The following is a 20,109-nucleotide window of genomic DNA, read 5'->3' on the forward strand; positions in this document are numbered from 1 at the left end:
AAAAGGAATGGCGTGGCATTCATCATCACAAAGGATGTTTCAAGATCTGTCCTGAAATACAATGCTGTCAGTGATAGGATAATATCCATACGCCTACAAAGAAGACCCATTAATATGACTGTTATTCAAATTTATGCCCCAACCACCAAAGCCACAGATGAGGAAATTGAAGAATTTTATCAGGTTCTTCTACTAGTGGGTGTTTAATCCACTTCTTTATCCTTCCCTTCAAAGCTCAGGGTTCCAGGATCATCTTTTGTACTGGTTTCAAGTGGTTTCTCAATGCTTTGTTGCAGAGGGTCTGTGTAGCTTGTCTTCCCATTCTGCCATCTTGTTGGAACTCCCAACAGTAAAACTTTTATAAGAAAATGTAAGACAAAATCTTCAGGATCTAGGGTTAGGTGAAAAATTTGGCCTTATAAAATGACTACTTTACCTATTGCACTAAGGTTTTGAGCTTCTGGTCTATTAAATTCTAACAATAACAAAATATTATATGTAAGATTACAACTAATAAAGGTAAAGTTTAAAGATTTCAACTTTATGTGCATTTTGTGTCTCTGTTACTCAACAGATTTATCACTCTTTCACTCTTCTTAAAAGGCCTGTCTTCTATTCTTTGACTGGTTAATTCCTATCCACCTTTTACTTCAATGTCATCTCTACTCTGAAGCCTTATCTAATTCCTCAGAGAGAATCTACTACATCATAACCACTCAGCTGTGAGCAAGAAAAGTGCTTCCTTTAACTCCAGCATCCAACATAATTCTTGTCACAGAGTACTCAACAAATATTTGCTGAATGAACAAGCTATTGATTTCCTCTTCTAATATTCCCATAGCATTTTCACTTACCATTGTAAAGGCATATGACATACTGCATTATAATTACTATCTTATTTGTCTCTCTTGGAGTCACAGGGTGGTGCCAGCAGTCAATGTACGTGGCTGCTAAATGTAAGGTTAGCAGTCTGAGGATACTCAGAGGAGCCTTGGAAGAAAGGCTTGGTGATCTCCTTCCAAAAAATCAGCTATTGAAAACCCCTTGGTGCACAGTTCTACTCTGACACATGGGGACACCAGGAGTTGGAATCAACTCTATGGCAACTGCCTGTCTCCTCTACTAGAGTCAAGCACTTTGGGGGTAAGGATTATTTCTTTCATGTCTGCACCCTTACTTTGCAGCACAGGGACTGAAATGTTCATTCAGTGGATACTTACTGAGAGTGCCAGGCACTGTTCTATGAGTGAAATGAACAAGGCAGTCACACTTTATTAGAGAATGACAGTAAACATCTATATAACAGCATGTTTGTTTTTTTTTAATTGGGATTAGTACTATGACAAAAATAAAGCAGAGTAATGTGACAAAGAATGAGGATTTCAGAGGAGCTCTTTGTAAGGAGCTAACATTTGAGCCCAGAGAAGGAGATCATGTTTAGACACAGGAGCAAGCGTTCCAAGCAAAACGAACAGCAAGTACAAACACTCTGAGATATGAATGAGCTGGGCCTGTTCACAAATAAAACAAAAGGCATGTGTGGCTTACACATAGCAAGCTATGGGAAGAAAGAAGTGTCATCAAAGATGCAAGCCGGGGCTGGAGTGTGCAGGCTACACTGGAGACTGTACACTTTATTCTAAGAGCATCGCCACTGGAGCATTTTAGTGTGCAGTAACAAGCTGATTTACATTTTTTTTTAATCACTTTGTTGTTAAATAGTGAAGAAATGATAGGGAGTCATCAACTTCCTCTCACAGGCAGACAAGTTGGGAGACTACCGCAGTGGGGGGTTGGATGGCATGGTGGCAGGAAAGATGGACAGAAGTTGACAGACTGGGCATAAATTGTGAAGACATGGTTGGCAGGAGTTGCTACTGGACATGGGATATAGGGAGTGGGGGAGAAATCAAGGATGTTTTCTGTTTATTTGACTCAAGCAAATTCACCAAAATGGGGAAAGAGTAGGAGATAGGAGTTCTTAGACCGAGTAAGTTTCAGATGCCTATTAGATATCCAAGTAGAAAAATGGCACTTAGTGACATTTGATATATATTTTTAACAGCTGTCAATTTGATGATGATAGACTCACCTACATACCAAGCAGGAGCTCTGGTAGCCTAGTGCCTAAAGCACTTGACTGCTAACCAGAAGGCTGGAGGTTCAAACCCACCAGCCACTCCTCGGAAGGAAGGTTGGGCAATCTACTTCTGTAGTGATACTGTCCCGGAGACCCAAGGAGGGGTCGCTATGCATCGGGGCTGACTCGATGGCACATAACAATAACAACAACACACCAAGCGTATGATACAGCACTCCAAAGTTGAATACATTTAGTTATAGCTATTCTAAGGTTACAGACAGACAAACATGAAATAACAAGTGGTTGAAATGTCCAGAGGTCTCAGTTCCTCTGATGAAATATGTCTTTACTGGCTGCTACTAATGCTCCCAGACCTAGATTTTAAATATGAAAGTGCTGAACTTTTTGTTAGAAATTTCAGCTCAATTCAAGTATTTGCTCCACTTCTCTAGGCTGTATACACTGGAGGTGTTAGATGCCAAAAAGTGGTGAGGAAGGACTCACCAAACCACATTTTCACTCAAAGACAGTTAAATGTCACATATGTGGCTACTGGAAGCCAAATGTTGTGATGCTTTTGGCAATGACACACACTTTAATCCACTTTCTTTTTCAAAAAAATTCATATTTGTTGACATGTAATTTACATACAATAAAACTTTTCATGTACCGACCGGTCCATGAGCTTTGACAAACTTGTACAGTCAAGTCACCACCACCACAATCAAGATACAGAAAAATTCCTCAACCAAAAAAGTCCCTTCCTGCCCTTTTGTAGTCAGCCCCTCCCCTATCTCTAGATCCCGGCAACCACGATCTCTTTTCTGTCCCATTATCTGTTCAAACTGAAGAATAGTCTTATGAACTTATGACTTTTATTCACAGATGCCTGGCAAAGCCCTATAAAACTAAAACTTTCTTGAAAAATATGATGTGTGAAATGTCAGACCACCTAAAAAGTATTTAATGACCTCGTAAAAGAAGAAATTGTCTGTTTCAATAATTATCAGGGATTAGAGTTAGGTCTCCAAAACAGGGGCTATGATTTTTCTTTAAGAAAGGCTTTGCATCTAGTAACTGACTTGGAAAAATAACAACCACAGCTTTCAATATCAACTCAATGAGCAGATTTACATACTTTTCACTCAAAATACTAGGTTTCCATCTAATCCAAAGAGTCAACTAACATACAACAGTGTATTTCCTCATCATAGTTTTTATATGATTTACTATAGGAGGAAACTGGTAATTTTGAATTCAATTAATTTTCCAAGTCAATTCTATTTCTGATGACAGTAGTACCTGCTAAGGAAATCTACTCTCTTTTTTTTGCAAACCTATTTCTTTAGCAATATTATTTTCTCTCATTTTTATTTTCCATCTTGAGTTTTAAAAATATTTTATTTTTGACAAATATGCATTACATTTCATTTTGAAATCTGTACTATTATTATTTAATTAGGTCAGTCCACGTTATATTTAGGAGCTCTGGTAGCATAGTGCCTAAGGCACTTGACTGCTAACCAGAAGGCTGGTAGTTCAAACCCACCAGCCACTCCTCAGAAGGAAGGCTGGCAATCTACTTCTTTAATGATACTGCCTTGGAAACCTAAGAAGGGGTGCTGTGAGTCACGTCCGACTCGATGGCACATAGCAACATGCTATATTTACTAGGAAAGTAGGTTAACTAGAGTTGCTGGCATATGTTTTCATTTTATATTATTGATTATTTAGTAGGAGTGATGTTTTATATACCAAAAAAGTAATTTATTTACATAGGTAGACAGGCTGAATGCTCAGGTATGTCTAGGCAAAAGGGAATATACCATACCCATGACCATATATAAGTGTGGGAGATGGTATTTCTACATACATATTTGTATGTGCTATAAGAATGTCCATATATAATAGACCTAAGAGGGGACAAAGTTGTGATAACTTCTTAACCACAGCCAAACACCCTGAGCGAGTGAGCTATTGGGCCCCTTGCAACCATGGCTGCAGGGGACATCAAGTTCAACTGGCATAACATAGTACACAAAAACATTGCTCTATAGCCTACTTTGGTGAGCAGCAACTAGGTCTTCAAAGCTGGCAAGTGGCCATCTAAGATGCAACAATTGGTCTCCCCTTGCCCAGAGCAAAGAAGAATGAAGAAAACTAAAAATGCATGGAAACAAATAATCCAAGGGACTAGTGTAGCGTATGAACACAGCCTAATGGCTGTGAGATTAGAAAAACTAGATGGTGCCCAGCTACCATTGTCAACCACTCAGAAAGGGATCAATATAGGAGATCCTGGATGGAGTGGGAGAAAACTGTGGAACGAAACTCAAAATCACAAAAAAGACCAGGCTTACTAGTCTGATGAAGACTGCTGAAACCCCTGGGACTATGGCCTCTAGTTGCCCTTTGGGCCTGTAATTGAATTCATTTCCATGGCTTCCAGCGAAATAATAGAAAAGCATATAAGGTAAACATTTATACCAGGTAGGTACGCTCCTTAGAACAATCAATCATGGGAGATGAGAAGGGCAGTATTTGCACAGGGAGGTAGCTCAGAGGACAGGAATGTACAGGAAAGGACACAGGGAAAAAGTAACCACAGGGAGGAAGTGGGAAGAGAGCTGTCACATTATGGGTATTACAATCAACATCATGAAAGAAAAGGTGTATGAACTGTTGTATTAAAAATGAATTTGCTCTGTAAACTTTCACTCAAATCACAATTGAAAAAAAAAAAAGAGTAATTTATTAATTGGCTCTTAAATGGTCTGAAAGAACAAACAAATTTTCCACAGTGTGAGCCAGAAGTGGTGTCATACAGTTCAATGGGTAATGCTTTGGGCTTTGGAATCAGAGACCTGGATTCTAGTCCCAGCTCTGCTATTTATTGCTTGTGCAAACTCTGGGCAAGTAACTTCATGTCTCAGAGCCTCAGTTCCCTCATCCATAAAATGTGAAGAGCAGTCCTACCAATCTCATACAGCTTGAATGCAAAGTGCTTAGTACCAGGTCTGGCATCTAGAAATGCTCAATGAATGTTAGCTGTTATGTACAACACAGATTTTCCATTTCAAAACCATTAAAATGTTCAATTATTTAGCACTCACTCCAGAATAAGGGAAGTACCTTTATTTATATTTTACAGATGACAAAGTGAGGGGCAGAGACAGTTCAGTGGAGCAGCAGACTTACTAACTCAGGTGCACACAGTTAAAGGGAAGCAGAAAGGCACCTGGCTGTTCAGACAACTTAGGTGATTAAGGCTTGACACTGCTCTCCTTTAAAAGAGTAGGTTCTTCTTTCACTTTTTAAAGAAGTAAAGATGGAATAGTGTTTTGTGATAAAAGTCTAAGAAAGTCAATGATGAATATACGAAAAATCTGCATGTTGTAGTTTCAGTGGAGTTAAAAAAAAAAGCTCTCTTAACCATTAATTTTTCCTCTTTAAATGGGAATATGCATTAAGCAGGAGTTCATTTTGTGAAGACAACCTTATCAAAGTTGCTGACCAGATAATGTTCAGGTCCGAAATATGTTCTTTTAAACTAACTCAGTTTAAAATGGAAATAATTATTTCATACTCTCCCCCATTTTCTCCTCTTATTCTTTTAGAAATATTATCATAGTTTTTTCTTCCACTTTTTACCAGCCAGTTTATGATGCTCATAAAATTTTAGATTAAGTTGGAAACAGAAAGAACATTAGTCCAGTCCTCTGATTTTAAGGTAAAAAACTGAGATCCAGAAAGGAATGGACTACAATAGGATCAAAGCAAAAGTGGGACTGGAACCAAATGTCCCGTGCCCAGCTGGTTACTCTCTCCACTACCATGGAATCAAATACTTAGACCAAGCAGACATCATCCATCACATCAGGATTTCCTTCTGGGCTTAACACTTTAAAGTCCTACTGCTGCCACCCTCAAACTAGCAGCAGCCTGTCAGAGTGACCACATCTCTCAAGTGATTTAATAAATGTAAGCTTAAATATCCAGTTTAAAATGCTGTTATGGATGGATTATGTTCCTCAAAAATATGTATTATAGATCCTAACCCTGCTTCATTCTGTTGTACACAGGGTCACTACGAGTCAAACAGATTCTACGTCGCCTAAGAACAACAACCATAATACCTCTGGTTATAATTCCATATGGGAAGAGGATTTCTTTGTTATGTTAACGAGGCAGTATTTATACAGGGTGTGTCTTAAATCAGTATCTTTTGAGATATAAAAAGCGCAGATTAATCAAGGAAGCAGATGGGCAAAGATAGACACCAGACCACATGAAGATCTGCAAGGAACCAAGGAAAAGGACCCTTCCCCAGAGACGACAGAGAAAAAGCCTTCCACTTTTAGGGCTGGAGCCCTGATTTTGGAGTCTAGCCTCCTAAACTGAGAAAATAAATTTCTGTTTTTTAAAGTCACTCACTTGTGGTATTTCTGTTACAGCAGCACCATATATGTAAAACAAATGCTAAGTTACCCTTCTGTTTAGAAACAAATAAGTTAAAGCTGAAATTTTCAGGGCAATAAACCTTTTAGGGAAACACTGGAATTCCATACATTAAAAATGTTATTGGAATACTGTGAGATAGGTTTATTTCACCAAAAATTTAAAAAGAAATTTAAGCAAAATTAATCGATGGTATAGAAATCAGAATGTGGTCACTTGGAGCAAGGACAGGGGTAGGAGAAACCTTCTGGGCATGATGGCATTATTCTGTGCCTTGATGTGGACATATGGATCAAACTGTAAATCTGTGCATTTCACTGTATGTAAATTATATCTTTTAACAACACTCTAAACCACTTACGTAGAAAATTCAGATTTTAAAATTCTCACTCAAAGAGGGACTTGGAACGCAATCCAGCTGATGAGAGGCAATGACCAAACTGACAGAAATCTTTCAAAATCATTGTACCTAAACGCATTTCTGTTCAACTATTCATGAGAATAACATACACTGTACCAGCACTCATGAAGTTGAAGAGTAAGTAAAGACTTCCTTTCAGGCTATGCCAGTTAATGGATTCTACCTTAAATAGGAATGAGAGTAATTAATAGTTGTGCATACTACCATGATAACATATCCACTTTCTGGCACTGTATATCCACAGTACATATGGAATTTAATAATAGAAATTCATCCTTAAAAGACTACAGAGAACTTAAGACCTTTACAGAGAAGGAAGGTAAAGTTGAACAGAGAGTGCACTAATTAAGTTTCCATATTTTTCTTCTCTGTACTACTTTCCTGTAATAACCTGAGTGTATATCACATTCCGCCCACTGTGTACCATATTTGGTAAACAGACTTGACAAAAAGAAGAAAGACCACTGAAAAAGAGTGGAGAACTCGCTCTTCTTTGGCTAATGAGCACATGATGTCAGCTCAGGGTCCGTAGGTGGAATGATGCACAAACTGGTTAAAAATTCGGCAGTATTAATGCTTATCACAAAACAGAAGAGAGATACTTAGCACTCAAGTTATAGGTAGAAAGGGAAGGCAAATTTCTCACTCCTTTCAGCAAAGTGCATTCAAAAGATAATTTTTTTTTAACATACAGGTAATCCCTGACTTAGGAGTCTTACAAGTTATAATGGACTACACTTATGACCATCTTTTTATTTTTTTATACATCTTAGCAATACATATGATGTTGCAGCATATAATTTCCTGATGTCATTATTTCTATAAGTTTACATATCACATTTCCAATCCCTAAAGATAAATAAAGATCAGATTTATAAAGATATTGATAATAAAAGGCAATAATGAAAAGTAAAGAAAAATAAAGAGGTATCTGACATATGTCAGAACTGACTTACTGGAGTCATTAGAATGAACAGCATCATAAGTTGAGGACCACCTGTACTTCATTAAAGGCTCTAGTACAATACCTGACACACTGATAAATTGTATCTGTTAAAGAAAACAAATAAAGGCTCCATCCCTCTCCTTACCTACCAAATCTGGCTTCAGTCTGAAAGTCAGGGGTAAGGAGCACAGCATCGAGTACAGGGTGGTGAGCACCGTGGAGAGCCAGGACTGCCGCACCTCCCGGCTTCTTGGGATTCGGTCAGTGGTATACTGGAAGGAAATATTACAAATCGAAATCAATTGGGTCACTGACATCAAAGTTGAACACAGTAACAGTTTACATTTGTAGAAAGAGGAAATACTTCCTTGTTTGTTGCTGTTTTTCATTTCATTGTGTTGAAATATATATACAAAGTTTTGCCATCTTTAACCTTTTTTTTTTTAACTGTATAATTCAGTGACATTAAGTACATTCATCCTGTTAGGCCACTATCACCAAATTATCCATTTCCAAAAGTTTTACAGCTCTCAAAACAGAAACTGAGTATTCCTTCAGCAGAAACTCCCATTCCCTACTCTTTCTAACCCCTGGTAACAACTAATAAACTTTTGCCTTTTAAGCATTTGCCTATTCTAGATAGTTCATGTAAATGAGATCATATAATATTTGTCCTTTCATGTGTGACTAATTTCACAGAGCATGTTTTCAAAGTTCATCCATGTCGTATCAGAACATTTCTCTTTCTGGCTGAATAATATTCCATTGTATGTACATACTACATTTTATTTATCCATTCATCTGTTGATGGACACTTGGGTTTTTTCTATCTTTTAGCTATGGTAAATAATACTGTAGCAATCATTGGTGTACAAGTATCTATTTCAGTCTTGTTTATTTTTAATTTTCATTCTAACTACTTTAAAATTGCAGTTATAAAGTCTATTTCCTACCTGGTTTGTACAGCACTCATATCATTGGGTTATGACAGAAAAATTCTTAAATATGATTTGAAAAAAATGTTCAAATCAGTTTTTACAATAAACTTGGGAAAATTTGTATAATATAGTGCCGGCAAAGGGCTTAACATACTGACCTATAGTTATTACAAATCAATATATAAAAGGCAATCTGGTATCAAAATTGGCAAATAAGATGGACAGGTAATTCCAAACAGAAGAAAGACAACCAACCAATAAATATATTAAAAGATGATTAATAATAAAACGAGTCATTTTCATCTATTTGATCATATACCAATAAATATATGAAAAGATAGTTAACAATAAAACAAGTCATTTTTCAACTGCTCAATTTGCAAAGACTGTGGCTACTTGCTGTTGTTGAAGGTGTAGAGAACAAGATACAAATATATTGGTACAAGGGAGCTCGGGTGGTGTAGTGCCTGAGGCACGTGACTGCTAACCAGAAGGTTGGCTTTCAAACTCACCAGCCACTCCTCAGAAGGAAGATTGGGCAATCTACTTCCGTAGAGATACAGCCTTGGAAACCCAAGGAGGGGTCACTATGAGTCGAATCAACTCAATGGCAGTGAATTTTTCTTTTTATATTGGTATAATCCTTTGGGAGAGAAATTTGAAAAATCCATCAGAATTTAAAATGTGTTTTAAAATCCAGCATTTCTGCTTATAGCAATATATCCCAGATTTACCCAAATGCTCATTCATTGTTTTGCTCTTTGTATTTGTGGAAACTGTGAACAGCCCAAATATCCCTCAGTAGGGATATATGGAGAAGTCGATACAATAAAATAATTGGAGATTTGATAACAAATGACATAGATTAATATGACCTTATATGAAAAATGTTCTCAGGTACATCATTAAACAAACTATACCAGTTGCAGAACAGTATATTAATGATTCTCTATTAACAAAATAATCATATACATGTGTGTGCATATATGCATAGTATTAGTATTTGCATGGAGAAAATATGGAACTATGTGCCACAAAGGGAACAACCCCCTGCCCAGAACCAAACCCATTGCCATAGAGTCGATTCTGACTCATTTAAAAAAAAAAAAAAAAAAATGAAACTCACTGCCATCGAGTTGGATCCGACTCATAGAGACCCCTCCTTGGGTTTCTGAGGTGTATCACTACAGAATGGCCCAAGGCAATATGATGGAAGAAATCTGCATTAAGGTCAAGGATGAGAGTTTAAGTGGTAGCTGGGAAGAAAGCCAAGCTGAAAGTCCTACCAGTGAGATAAACAGGAAAACAGGAGGTGGTGACCAGCAAAGGATAGGGATCAGAAATGAGCTAGGCCAAGGGGTCAGGACTGGCAGGGGGCAGGAGAATCCATATTGCACCACTCTATGGCTATACGATAGAGGTGCTTTGCCCTCCAAATCCCATCTGGATCTTTCCCACATGATCGTTCTGTGATCAAAATTTCAGATAACTGGAAGTTCTACCAAAAAGAAATTACTTTCTAAATCCAAATCTGTACCCAGCCAACCCCACTCATTATGGGAAAACAGCTCTCCTCAGGGGCACCTTTTCTTACCAGCTGTTCTGGTTACTTAGTGCTGCTCTAACAGAAGATACCACAGATGCGATGGCTTGAACAAACAGAAGTTTATTCTCTTATAGTTTGGAGGGTTTAAGTCTGAGTTCAAAGTGCCAGGCTCCAGGGGCTGGGTGAAAGCCCCTCAACCTTGGGGTCCAGCTCTGCCTCCTGCGCCCAGCCCACTGAAGCTGGCGGCTTTTCTGCACTCAGACAGCTGCTGGCTGCTAAGGCTGGCAAGCCCAAGGTTGACAAGCAAAAAGGCACAGTCCCAATGTTACCAAACAACATGGCAGGCCACTAATTCAAGTCCAGATGAAATTCCAAGATTGGCAGGGCATGGCAGGCTGGTCAACAATGCCCTGGCTACATGTAGGATTCAAGTGTGCCAAAAGGCTAGAGACCATTCCCAAAGCAGACCACAGTCCTAAGGCAGCTACTCAGCTGCTCACAGTAGATTCCATCATGGAGCTGATTACCAATCTTATCATGGGGAATACTACATCCATCTGCCCAGCCACTCAACCAGGCCCAGCCAAGTTGACATAGAAACTTAACTACCACACCAACCTTTCTAAAATACTACCCCACCCCCAACAGATATACACACTCTTCTCTCCCCATGACCCAGTTTGCTTTATGTTTCAAAATAGCACTTTACTATTGGCATAGTACATAATTTATTTACTGTCTGTCTTCCCATTAGAATATAAATTGCCCAAGGAGCCCAGGGCCTTTATCTATTGCAATCTCAGTGCTTATAAGATTTACAGTGGGTGCTCAATGAATGAATGAATGCTTTAATACACTGCTGACATATTAATATAAATTAATTCAATCAGCTTACCCTCTTCCTATCACCAAGCTGAGACCTATTAGGCTAAGAATATAGAAACAATACAAAGGAACCAATTTCAGAGTGTATACTTAGGGCATTATTTGTAAGGGCCATTCAATAAATGGGTTGAATTAAATAGAATTCTTGAGGCTAAAGGGGGAAAGGCCTGAGCTGAGTAGGGAGTTGGGAGTTTATCAACAGCCAGAGCCAGGAGGCACCAGGCCTTAAGGGACTGGAGTAAATGAGAAAACCAAAATAACCACCTCCCTACCCCAACAAATGTGTTCTATGTAGGCAGCCTAGCCACCTCTCTGTGAAAGAAGGGCCTCAGGGAACTTCTTACTCTTTGTAGCTCCTCTCCACAGAAAACAGGTCCTTGGAAAGGAGTGTCCTGAGGCTTTGAAGTATGAGTACAAAGGAAAAGGGGGCCTGCTAGGTTAGAGCAAGCAGAGCAGCATCCCATTCTGCAGGTCAGATCATTATAGACATGTTATTTTTGTTATTCTGTACTTCTGCCTTGAGGGAACTGTCCCTAACCTTCTTCATGTTCTGCTAACGAGATGTAGAACATACATGATGACCCACTGCATTGTTTCACCACCCCCATTACCCCTCCTCATGTTCTCCACTCTCACCCCCAAACCCAGTGTTTGCTCAGGAGTGGCCACATGACCAAAGAAGGTTAGTCTTTTCCAGGATTCTTATAGTGACCTTGGGAAAGAACTTCCTTGGAAGGTCACTATGGGCTGCAAAACTGGCTCTTCAAGCATTCTACTGGGGTGGAGAAATACATACTTTTTTTTAGTGTCCTTTCACTAGAGGAGCTCTGATGGTGCAGCCTTTAAGGAATTTGGCTGCTAACCAAAAATCGGTGGTTCGAAACCAGCAGCTGCTCTGTGGGAAAAAGATGAAGCAGTCTGCTTTAATAAAGATTTACAGCCTTGGAGACCCTATGGGGCAGTTCTGCTCAGTCCTATAGGGTTGCTATGAGTCAGAATCAACTTGATGGCAGTGTGTTTGTTGTGTCAAGCACAAGATGTCCCAGGGTAGTGCGAGAGTTTAACATGCTTGGCTACTAACTGAAAGGTTGAAGGATCGAGTACACCCAGAGGAACCTCAGAAGAAATGCCTGATAATTTACCTCCAAAAGGTCACAGCCATTGAAAACCCTATGTAACACAGTTTTACTCTATCACACATGGGGTTGCCATGAATTGGAATAAAGTCAATGGCAAGCATTCCCCCCACCCCCATCCACTAGGCTTTTCTGCGAGGACTCAAAAACTGAACTATCATATTCTCCACCAAACCGTGCTACTCCTTCTGCATACTCAAGCCAGAAACTGGCAATCAAATGAACATCAGAGTCTATCATAAACATGGTCCTGCATAGATGTGAAGGCAAACATCAAGGGGAGCAGGGATGGCACAGGGCTGTCCCATGTTCTCTTCTCCTAAAACCGTATCTACCCACTTGTTCCCAATGTCCCTGCTTCTCCCATGGTCTAAGTCACTACTGTCTCTTAATTAGTCTTTTTGCTTCTCCTTTTGCTCCCCCACAATTCATTGTCTACATAGTCAGAGTGATCATTTTATAGTGTAAAGTGGATCCTTCCTTTCATTCTCCTGCTTTAACTCTTCAAATGCTTTCCATTGCACTTGGGACCAAATCCAAATTCCTTGCAATAGCCCACAAAGTCCCATGTAACCGGGTGCTGGCCTACTTCTCTTATCCCTCTGCTCTTTGCTCACTCACTCCAGCTGTGCTGGTTTTGCGTCTGTTCTTTGAATATACCAAACTCATTCCCTCCTAAGAGCCTTTTCCATTCATTCTGAACATTCTGATTTGCCCCTAGATTGTTTCATAATTAGCTTCTTCCCGCAACTCAGGTCTTAGCTTGAATATTATCTCCTCAGACAGAAGACAGTTCCCTCTACCAGCCCTCATATTAATGTGAGGTAATTATGCTTTTTACCTCATACTTCTTATCTATCTTGGCTCCCTGATAAAGAACGGGCAGGCGCCCCGTCCTACAATACTCTGCATGCCCACAGAGCTTCCCGGTGCTCCCTGCACACACTTGACTGAGGTATATTCCCCCAGTACAGTCATTCTCTACCACACTGTCTTGTTTCACTGTCTTCACAGTAGTTATTGTTGTTGTTATGTGCCATCAAGTCGGACCTGACTCATAGCGACCCCTCCTTGGGTTTCCGAGGCAGTATCACTATGGAAGTAGATTGCCCCATCTTCCTTCTGAGGAGTGACTGGTGGGTTTGAACTGCCAGCCTTCTGGTTAGCAACAGTAGTCATTAGTACCTTAAATTAGCTTCTTCATTCATTTGCTTGGTCAACCATTATCTGCCTGTTCAAAATGCAACCTCCATGAGAGAAGGGATTTCATCTTTTTTATTGCTGCAAACCCAATACCTAGAAGAGTGCTTAGCACATTGTGGGTACTCGGTAAAGTCCTGTGGACTGGATAAATGATAACTATTTCACAAGCCCCGTATGCGGTTTATGCTAAAGGGAAGTGATGGGAAGATGCTGACTCTTATCTTATAATGTATCACAGGATTTTAAGAAACCACCTAATCCAACCCCCTCACTTCAAAAACGAAGAATCTGAAGCCTAGAGAGATATGGAACTTTCCTAAGGTTCCAGAGCCAGGACCTGAACCCAGGTGTTCCATGTGTCCTGAAATATGCTGCTGACTCATCCTCCTATGGGTCCTTCTTGGATCTCTGTGTCTCACTACTGAGAGCCCATCTTCCCCAATATAGTGAGATAGCCAGCTTCCTAGGAAGCTGTGTTCCCTGCCTCCTGTTGCTCTGAGTACATACAGCCAACTAGCCATCCAGACCTATTTATTTTCCTTTCCTTGTTTTTCAAGTGCTTAAGGCATATTTGACTGCTAACCAGAATGTTGGAGGTTCAAACCCACCAGCCACTCCTTGGAAGGAAGGTTGGGCAATCTACTTCCATAGTGACACTGCCTCAGAAACCCAAGGAGGGGTCGCTATGAGTTGGATCCGACTCGACGGCAGTGCATTGTGTTGCGTTGTTGTACTCTATATCTGTAGCCTCAAACCCACAGAGCCTGTCTCTTCCTGGCTCTATGGGAACTGAGCTCCCTGCCTCTTCCTAGCCCTTTGTCTTTTGTGCCCTGTTTTGCCCTAGAGGTTTGTCTCACTAACTGCTCCCAATGGTTCTCTCCCCATCCCTGAGACTTTTGGGGTTAAAAAAAAAAAAAAAAAAAGCAGAGTAAGACCATAAAGACAAGAAATTTTCAGACTTACCTGTTGACGCTTAGGTCTCAATGCCCTTCTGGCAAGTTCTGTTGTTCTGTTATTGCTCTTGTCTGGCAGCCAACTAGGTTATGTAATCTGAGAAAGGATGTGTTAGCTGCATCCTATCTCCCTGTGTAGTTCAAAGTGTGATCCTGTACTATATGCATATTTTACAGTGTGATCCAATCTCTTTCACACAATTGGCAGTAATATAATAGCCAAATAAGTGAGATTCTCTTTCTCTTTCATTTTCTCTGTACTGTACAGAAAAAGGACATAGTGAAACACACTTTCTATTTATCTAAGCTTGCTGATAAAGGAAGGGCAGGGGCCACATCCTATAATGTATATGCCCACCCTGTATGTCCACCAAACCTCCCAATGCTCCCTGAACACACTTGACTGATGCATAACCAAATATACAGTGGCAAGATAGACAAGAAAAGCAGAATGCCTAAAAGTAAACACTGAAGTGGATTTTTTAGGCATCTAGTTTATCTGAAAGTATATAAAACACTGAGTTAAAATGCTAATAGTATATGACTACTTTCAACTTTCAAAGTATCTTCCAGAATTACATCACTGCTGAAAACCACAAACATATCTGGCTTCAGATTTGTGACAAACTAAATACAAGTTTATAGTAATTTAGATAGAAATAATTCTACCAAGGAATCCAGATGGCATCATAAACCACAATAGAGCAGATTAAGTGGTCTATGAAGTCATCCTTTGCTGTTACCACATGATGAAATGTACAATACTTTAATTATTTAATGAATGCCACATTATTGCAGAACCTTGGAAATAAGACCAAATTAAAATGGTAAAATTTCATTCAACCAAAAATGGTTTTGGTTTTCTTTCCTAGGTGCTTTCTAATAATACAAATAGAACATATGTATTTTTTAAAATGTTGGATGGTTCCATCAATCATTCTGAAATCAAGACGACCTCATAATTTCCCACAAAATTCTTTTTTAATATAGGATCCTTCAAGTACCTGGCAGATGCTCAATTCATGGAAGCTGATGAAGAAATGCCAGGAAACAACATATGAGTGAGGGAGCAGTGGGTTCCAGACTGGATGCTACCGATAATCAGCTCTACGACCTTGGCTAGTCAACCTCTATCTTCAGCAGTAGGCCTCCAATGGTTAAGCATTAGGAAATAACCCTTACCCATGAGCACAGTGATTGGCTGAGAGAAGGGAATAAAGTCATCGGGAGACCACAAGATAGGAGATGTTTGTTGGGGCTTCTGGGAAAAAGAAGTTTCATCTCTCTCTCCCAAGTGCTGCTCTCCCAAGAGGCTCTTTTCCTCTACAGTCTAATGCCCAATGAGCACCTACAAGGTGTCCGGAACTACTCGAGGAACACAAGGGTGAATAAGATACAAGGAAATTACCACAGTCTGTCAGGAAAACTAGTCATTGTAATCAAAATGATGAATACCATATGAAACATAATCATTAAATATACTGCACCATGTAAGGAATAATTTACCTGTAATTTGGTAAGCTAAGCCAGGCTTCACAGAAGAGATACTTGAATTGGTTTGTGAGGGATATGGAATTTCAGGTATAGTAAAGGGGGGGTAGTGGTTAGGAGGTGGAAGAATCTCTCTGGCAGAAGAAGAATGCTCAGAGAAGAGAGGAATGAAATAACCTCACATGCATAAGAGGCAATTGAAAATACCATGGCTTGGTTAGGTGCACCTTAGTCTTCAAAGAGACATCTTTGCTCTTTAGGACTTTAAAGAGGTCTTTTGCAGCAGATTTGTCCAGTGCAAAAAAGTAGTATGAAATCTCTGACAACTTCAATCTTTTCTCCATTTATTGTGATGGTGCTTATTGGTCCAGTTGTGAGGATTTTTGTTTTATGTTGAGGTTTAATACATACTGCAGACTGTAGTCTTTAATCTTCATCAATAAATGCTTCAAGTCATTTTCACTTTTAGCAAGCAATGTTGTGTTGTCTGCATATTGCAGGTTGTTAATGAGTCTTTCTCCAATTCAGATGCCACGTTCTTCTTCATATAGCCCAGCTTCTCAGATTATTTGCTCAGCATACAAATTGAATAAGTATGGTGAAAGGATACAACCCTGATGCACTCTCTTCCTGCTTTTAAACCATGCAGTATCCCTTTGTTCTGTTCAAATGACAGCCTCCTGGTCTATGTATAGGTGCCTCATAAGTACAATGAAGTATTCTGGAATTTCCATTCTTCTCAAGGTTATCCATAATTTGTTATGATCCACACAATTGAATGCTTTTGCATAGTCAATAAACGCAAGTAAATATCTTTCTGGTATTCTTTTGTTTCAGCCAAGATCCATCTGACATTAGCAATTGATATCCCTTGTTCCACGTCCTCTTCTGAATCCAGCTTGTATTTCTGCAAGTTCTCTGTCAATATACTGCTGCAACCATTTTTGAATTATCTTCAGTAAAATTTTACTTGTGTGTAATAGTAATGATACCGTTTGATAATTTCCACATTCTGTGGGATCACCTTTCTTTGAAATGGGTACAAATATGGATCTCTTCCAGTCAGTTGGCCAGGTAGCTGTCTTCCAAATCTCTTGGCATAGCAGAGTGAGTGCCTCCAGCGCGGCATCCATTTGTTGAAACATCTCAATGGGTATTCCATCAGTTCCTGGAGCCTTGTTTTTCACCAGTTCCTTCAGTGCAGCTTCGACTTCTTCCTTCAATATCATTGGTTCTTGATCATATGCCACCTTATGATGCATGAACATCAACCAATTCTTTTTGGTACTGTGACTCTCTATATTCCTTGGAAAAGCTAGATAATGAAAAAGGAAGACAGAGGAAGAACCGATGCATTCAAATTGTGGCATTGGTAAAGAGTATAGCACATATCATGGACTAGAAGAAAAATGAACAAATCAGTTTTAGAAGAAATATAGCCATAATGGTCCTTGGAAGTGAAGACAATGAGATGCCAGCTTGCTTTGGTTTAGACATGTCATCAGGAAAAACCAATCGTTAGAAAAGGGCATCAGTTGGTAAAATAGAGGGTAGTAGATTGACACAACAGCCACAATAATGAATTCAAACATACTAACAATTATGAAAATTGGACAATGCTTCATTTTGTCATACATAAGGTTGCTATGTCTCAGAGACAACCAGACAGCAACTAATAATGTGAACAGACCTGCATTAGAGAGATATCATTCTGGCAGGAAGAAAAGAATGGATGGAAGGGGTATGGGCGTAACCAGAGAAGGAAAATCATTTGGGAGCTCACCAAAGTGTGTTGGGAGAATCATGTTGAAGGCCTAAGGAACAGCTGCAGCACTGAGGCAAAGAGGTGGAGAGGGCAGATGGCTGAGAGGAGGGATTTAAGGAGGCTGGAGAGTTTAGGGACAGCTGGGGGAATGGTATGCTCTTGAGCAAGAAAGATAATGTGGGAGGGGCAACAGACCAAGTAACAGAGTATCATTATACTCTGATTATGAATATAATTTTGTGAGCCAGTAAAATACTAAGTACAAAATATATCACTGTTTGAAAACATGTACAGGTGATCATTCTTTAACAGGCAGATAGGAGTTTGTACCTGGAACTGGGACAGTGGGTTGACCTGGCAAGTGGAAGGGCAGTCAGCAAGACAACTGGGAATGTAAGAAAAGGCAGGATTCAGAAATCTAGATCCTAGGCAGGTGCTGGCATGTCCTAGAGTGAGACAATCTGGCCAGCAGCCTCTCGTCTTTGACAAGTCAGGCTTGAAAGCCACTTGTGGTATCATGGTGGCTAGCTGAGATCTCTGATCTCAGCCAGACCTCCTCATTTCACAATGGGACACTAGGGTCCAGAGAGATTAGCTTGCCTAGGTCAGAAAGCTGGTTATCAGTAGCACCCAGACTGGAACCCACCACTCACTCATATGTCACTTCCTGCCACTTTGTCATCAACTTCTACGAACTGAGCGTCTGCTAATTACTGGAAGGACAAGTGAACACCCCCCTGCACCCATTATTCCTCCTTGGCTTCCTTCCTGGGCTCAGTTCCTTGTTCAATCCTGACTAAAACTTGGAGTGCTTCACCAGTCACAGCATCACCACCTGTAGAGGTAGAACTAGGCTGTCTTGCCGGTGCAAATGGGTAAGCGCTTGACTGTAAGCAAAAAGTTAGTGGTTTGAACTCACCCAGCCACTCTGAGGGAGAAAGGACTAATGCTGTGCTTCCTTAAAGGTTACGGGCAGGAAAACCCCACGGGGGCAGTTCTACTCTGTCATGGGGTTACTGTGACTCTGTCTCCAGCACCTAACAACAACTGGTGATTACAACTGCCAGGCTCCAAGTATTCCCAGGGGTCTAATGGCTACAAAGGACTAAGGAGCCCTCGATCTGTGCACAAAAGAAAGTATGGAGAGAATTCTGAAACAGGCCAAGTCCTGACTTTATAACAACAACAAAAACAACAAAAGAAATTGTTTATGCCAATAATTAAGTACCATTTTTTAAAAAATATGCTATTTATGTAAGTGGCTCATTTAAATTCAAACATTAGCTAACAGACTGTCTTTAATTTGCTTTAAAATAGAGAAGCAACATCACCATAATGTAAAATGTTACTGCTCTGTATATTCTAAGAGTCCCGCACAAATTTAAGTGACACAGGGAGTTGTTTAAATTGCCAGAAGGTTGAAATAACTGCCATATGCTACTCATGCTTATTTCTATTCCATCAATTTAGAATCTAGATTCAAGAAAGTTTACCTTAATTCTCCTTTATTCTAGAGATAGAGGAAACAAAGATTTAGGGGGTATTTTAAATACTTTTCAAACATGCATACACTGGCCTGATACACTATTTTGAAAATAATCATTTATTCACAGAAACAGCCACATCAAGATCTCTCTTTACATTAAATTACAGGTATTTTCTTATTTAGATGGTTCACTCAGATAGTCTTCTTCCAAATTACAAATACTTTTACCTTTATCTAACCTGCATGTAGTTAAGGTCCATGGTAATGAGGAAAAATACATACATACATACACACTGCCATTGAGTCGGATCTGACTCACAGCAACCCCTCCTTGGGTTTCTGAAGCAGTATCACAACGGAAGTAGATTGCCCAACCTTCCTTCTGAGGAGTGGCTGGTGGGTTTGAACCACCAGCCTTCTGGTTAGCACTCAAATGCCTTAGGCACTATGCTACACGTTGTTGTTAGGTCGAGTCATTTTCGACTCATAGAGACCCCATGCACAGCAGAACAAAACACTGCACGATCCCGCGCGCCAGCTCCATGATCCCTGCTACACTTGACCCCATCATTGCAGCCACCGTGTCAATCCATCTCATTAAAGGCCTCCCCTTCTTTCGTCGACCCTCCACCCTACCAAGTATGACATCCTTCTCCAAGGAATGGTCCCTTCTGACAACATGACCAAAATAGGTGAGACAAAGTCTGGCCATTCTCGCTTCCAAGGAGCATTTTGGGTGCACTTCCTCCAGGACAGATCTGTTAGTTCTTTTAACAGCCCACGAACTTTCAGCATTCT

General features: G+C 39.9%; 1 protein-coding gene across 1 annotated transcript in view; it reads right to left on the bottom strand.

Annotated features, from left to right (window-relative positions):
* Nucleotides 1-20,109, bottom strand: part of ALG14 (ALG14 UDP-N-acetylglucosaminyltransferase subunit) — a 149,169-nt gene that overhangs the window by 84,864 nt on the left and 44,196 nt on the right. The window contains exon 3 of the mRNA XM_042780310.1: nt 8,058-8,180. Within this exon, the coding sequence (XP_042636244.1) occupies nt 8,058-8,180 (123 nt within the window). The remainder of the gene's footprint in view (nt 1-8,057; nt 8,181-20,109) is intronic.

The sequence above is a fragment of the Orycteropus afer genome, unplaced genomic scaffold (assembly GCF_000298275.1).
Source record: "Orycteropus afer afer isolate SDZICR_OR568_19922 unplaced genomic scaffold, OryAfe1.0 scaffold00033, whole genome shotgun sequence".
Lineage (NCBI taxonomy): Eukaryota > Metazoa > Chordata > Mammalia > Tubulidentata > Orycteropodidae > Orycteropus > Orycteropus afer.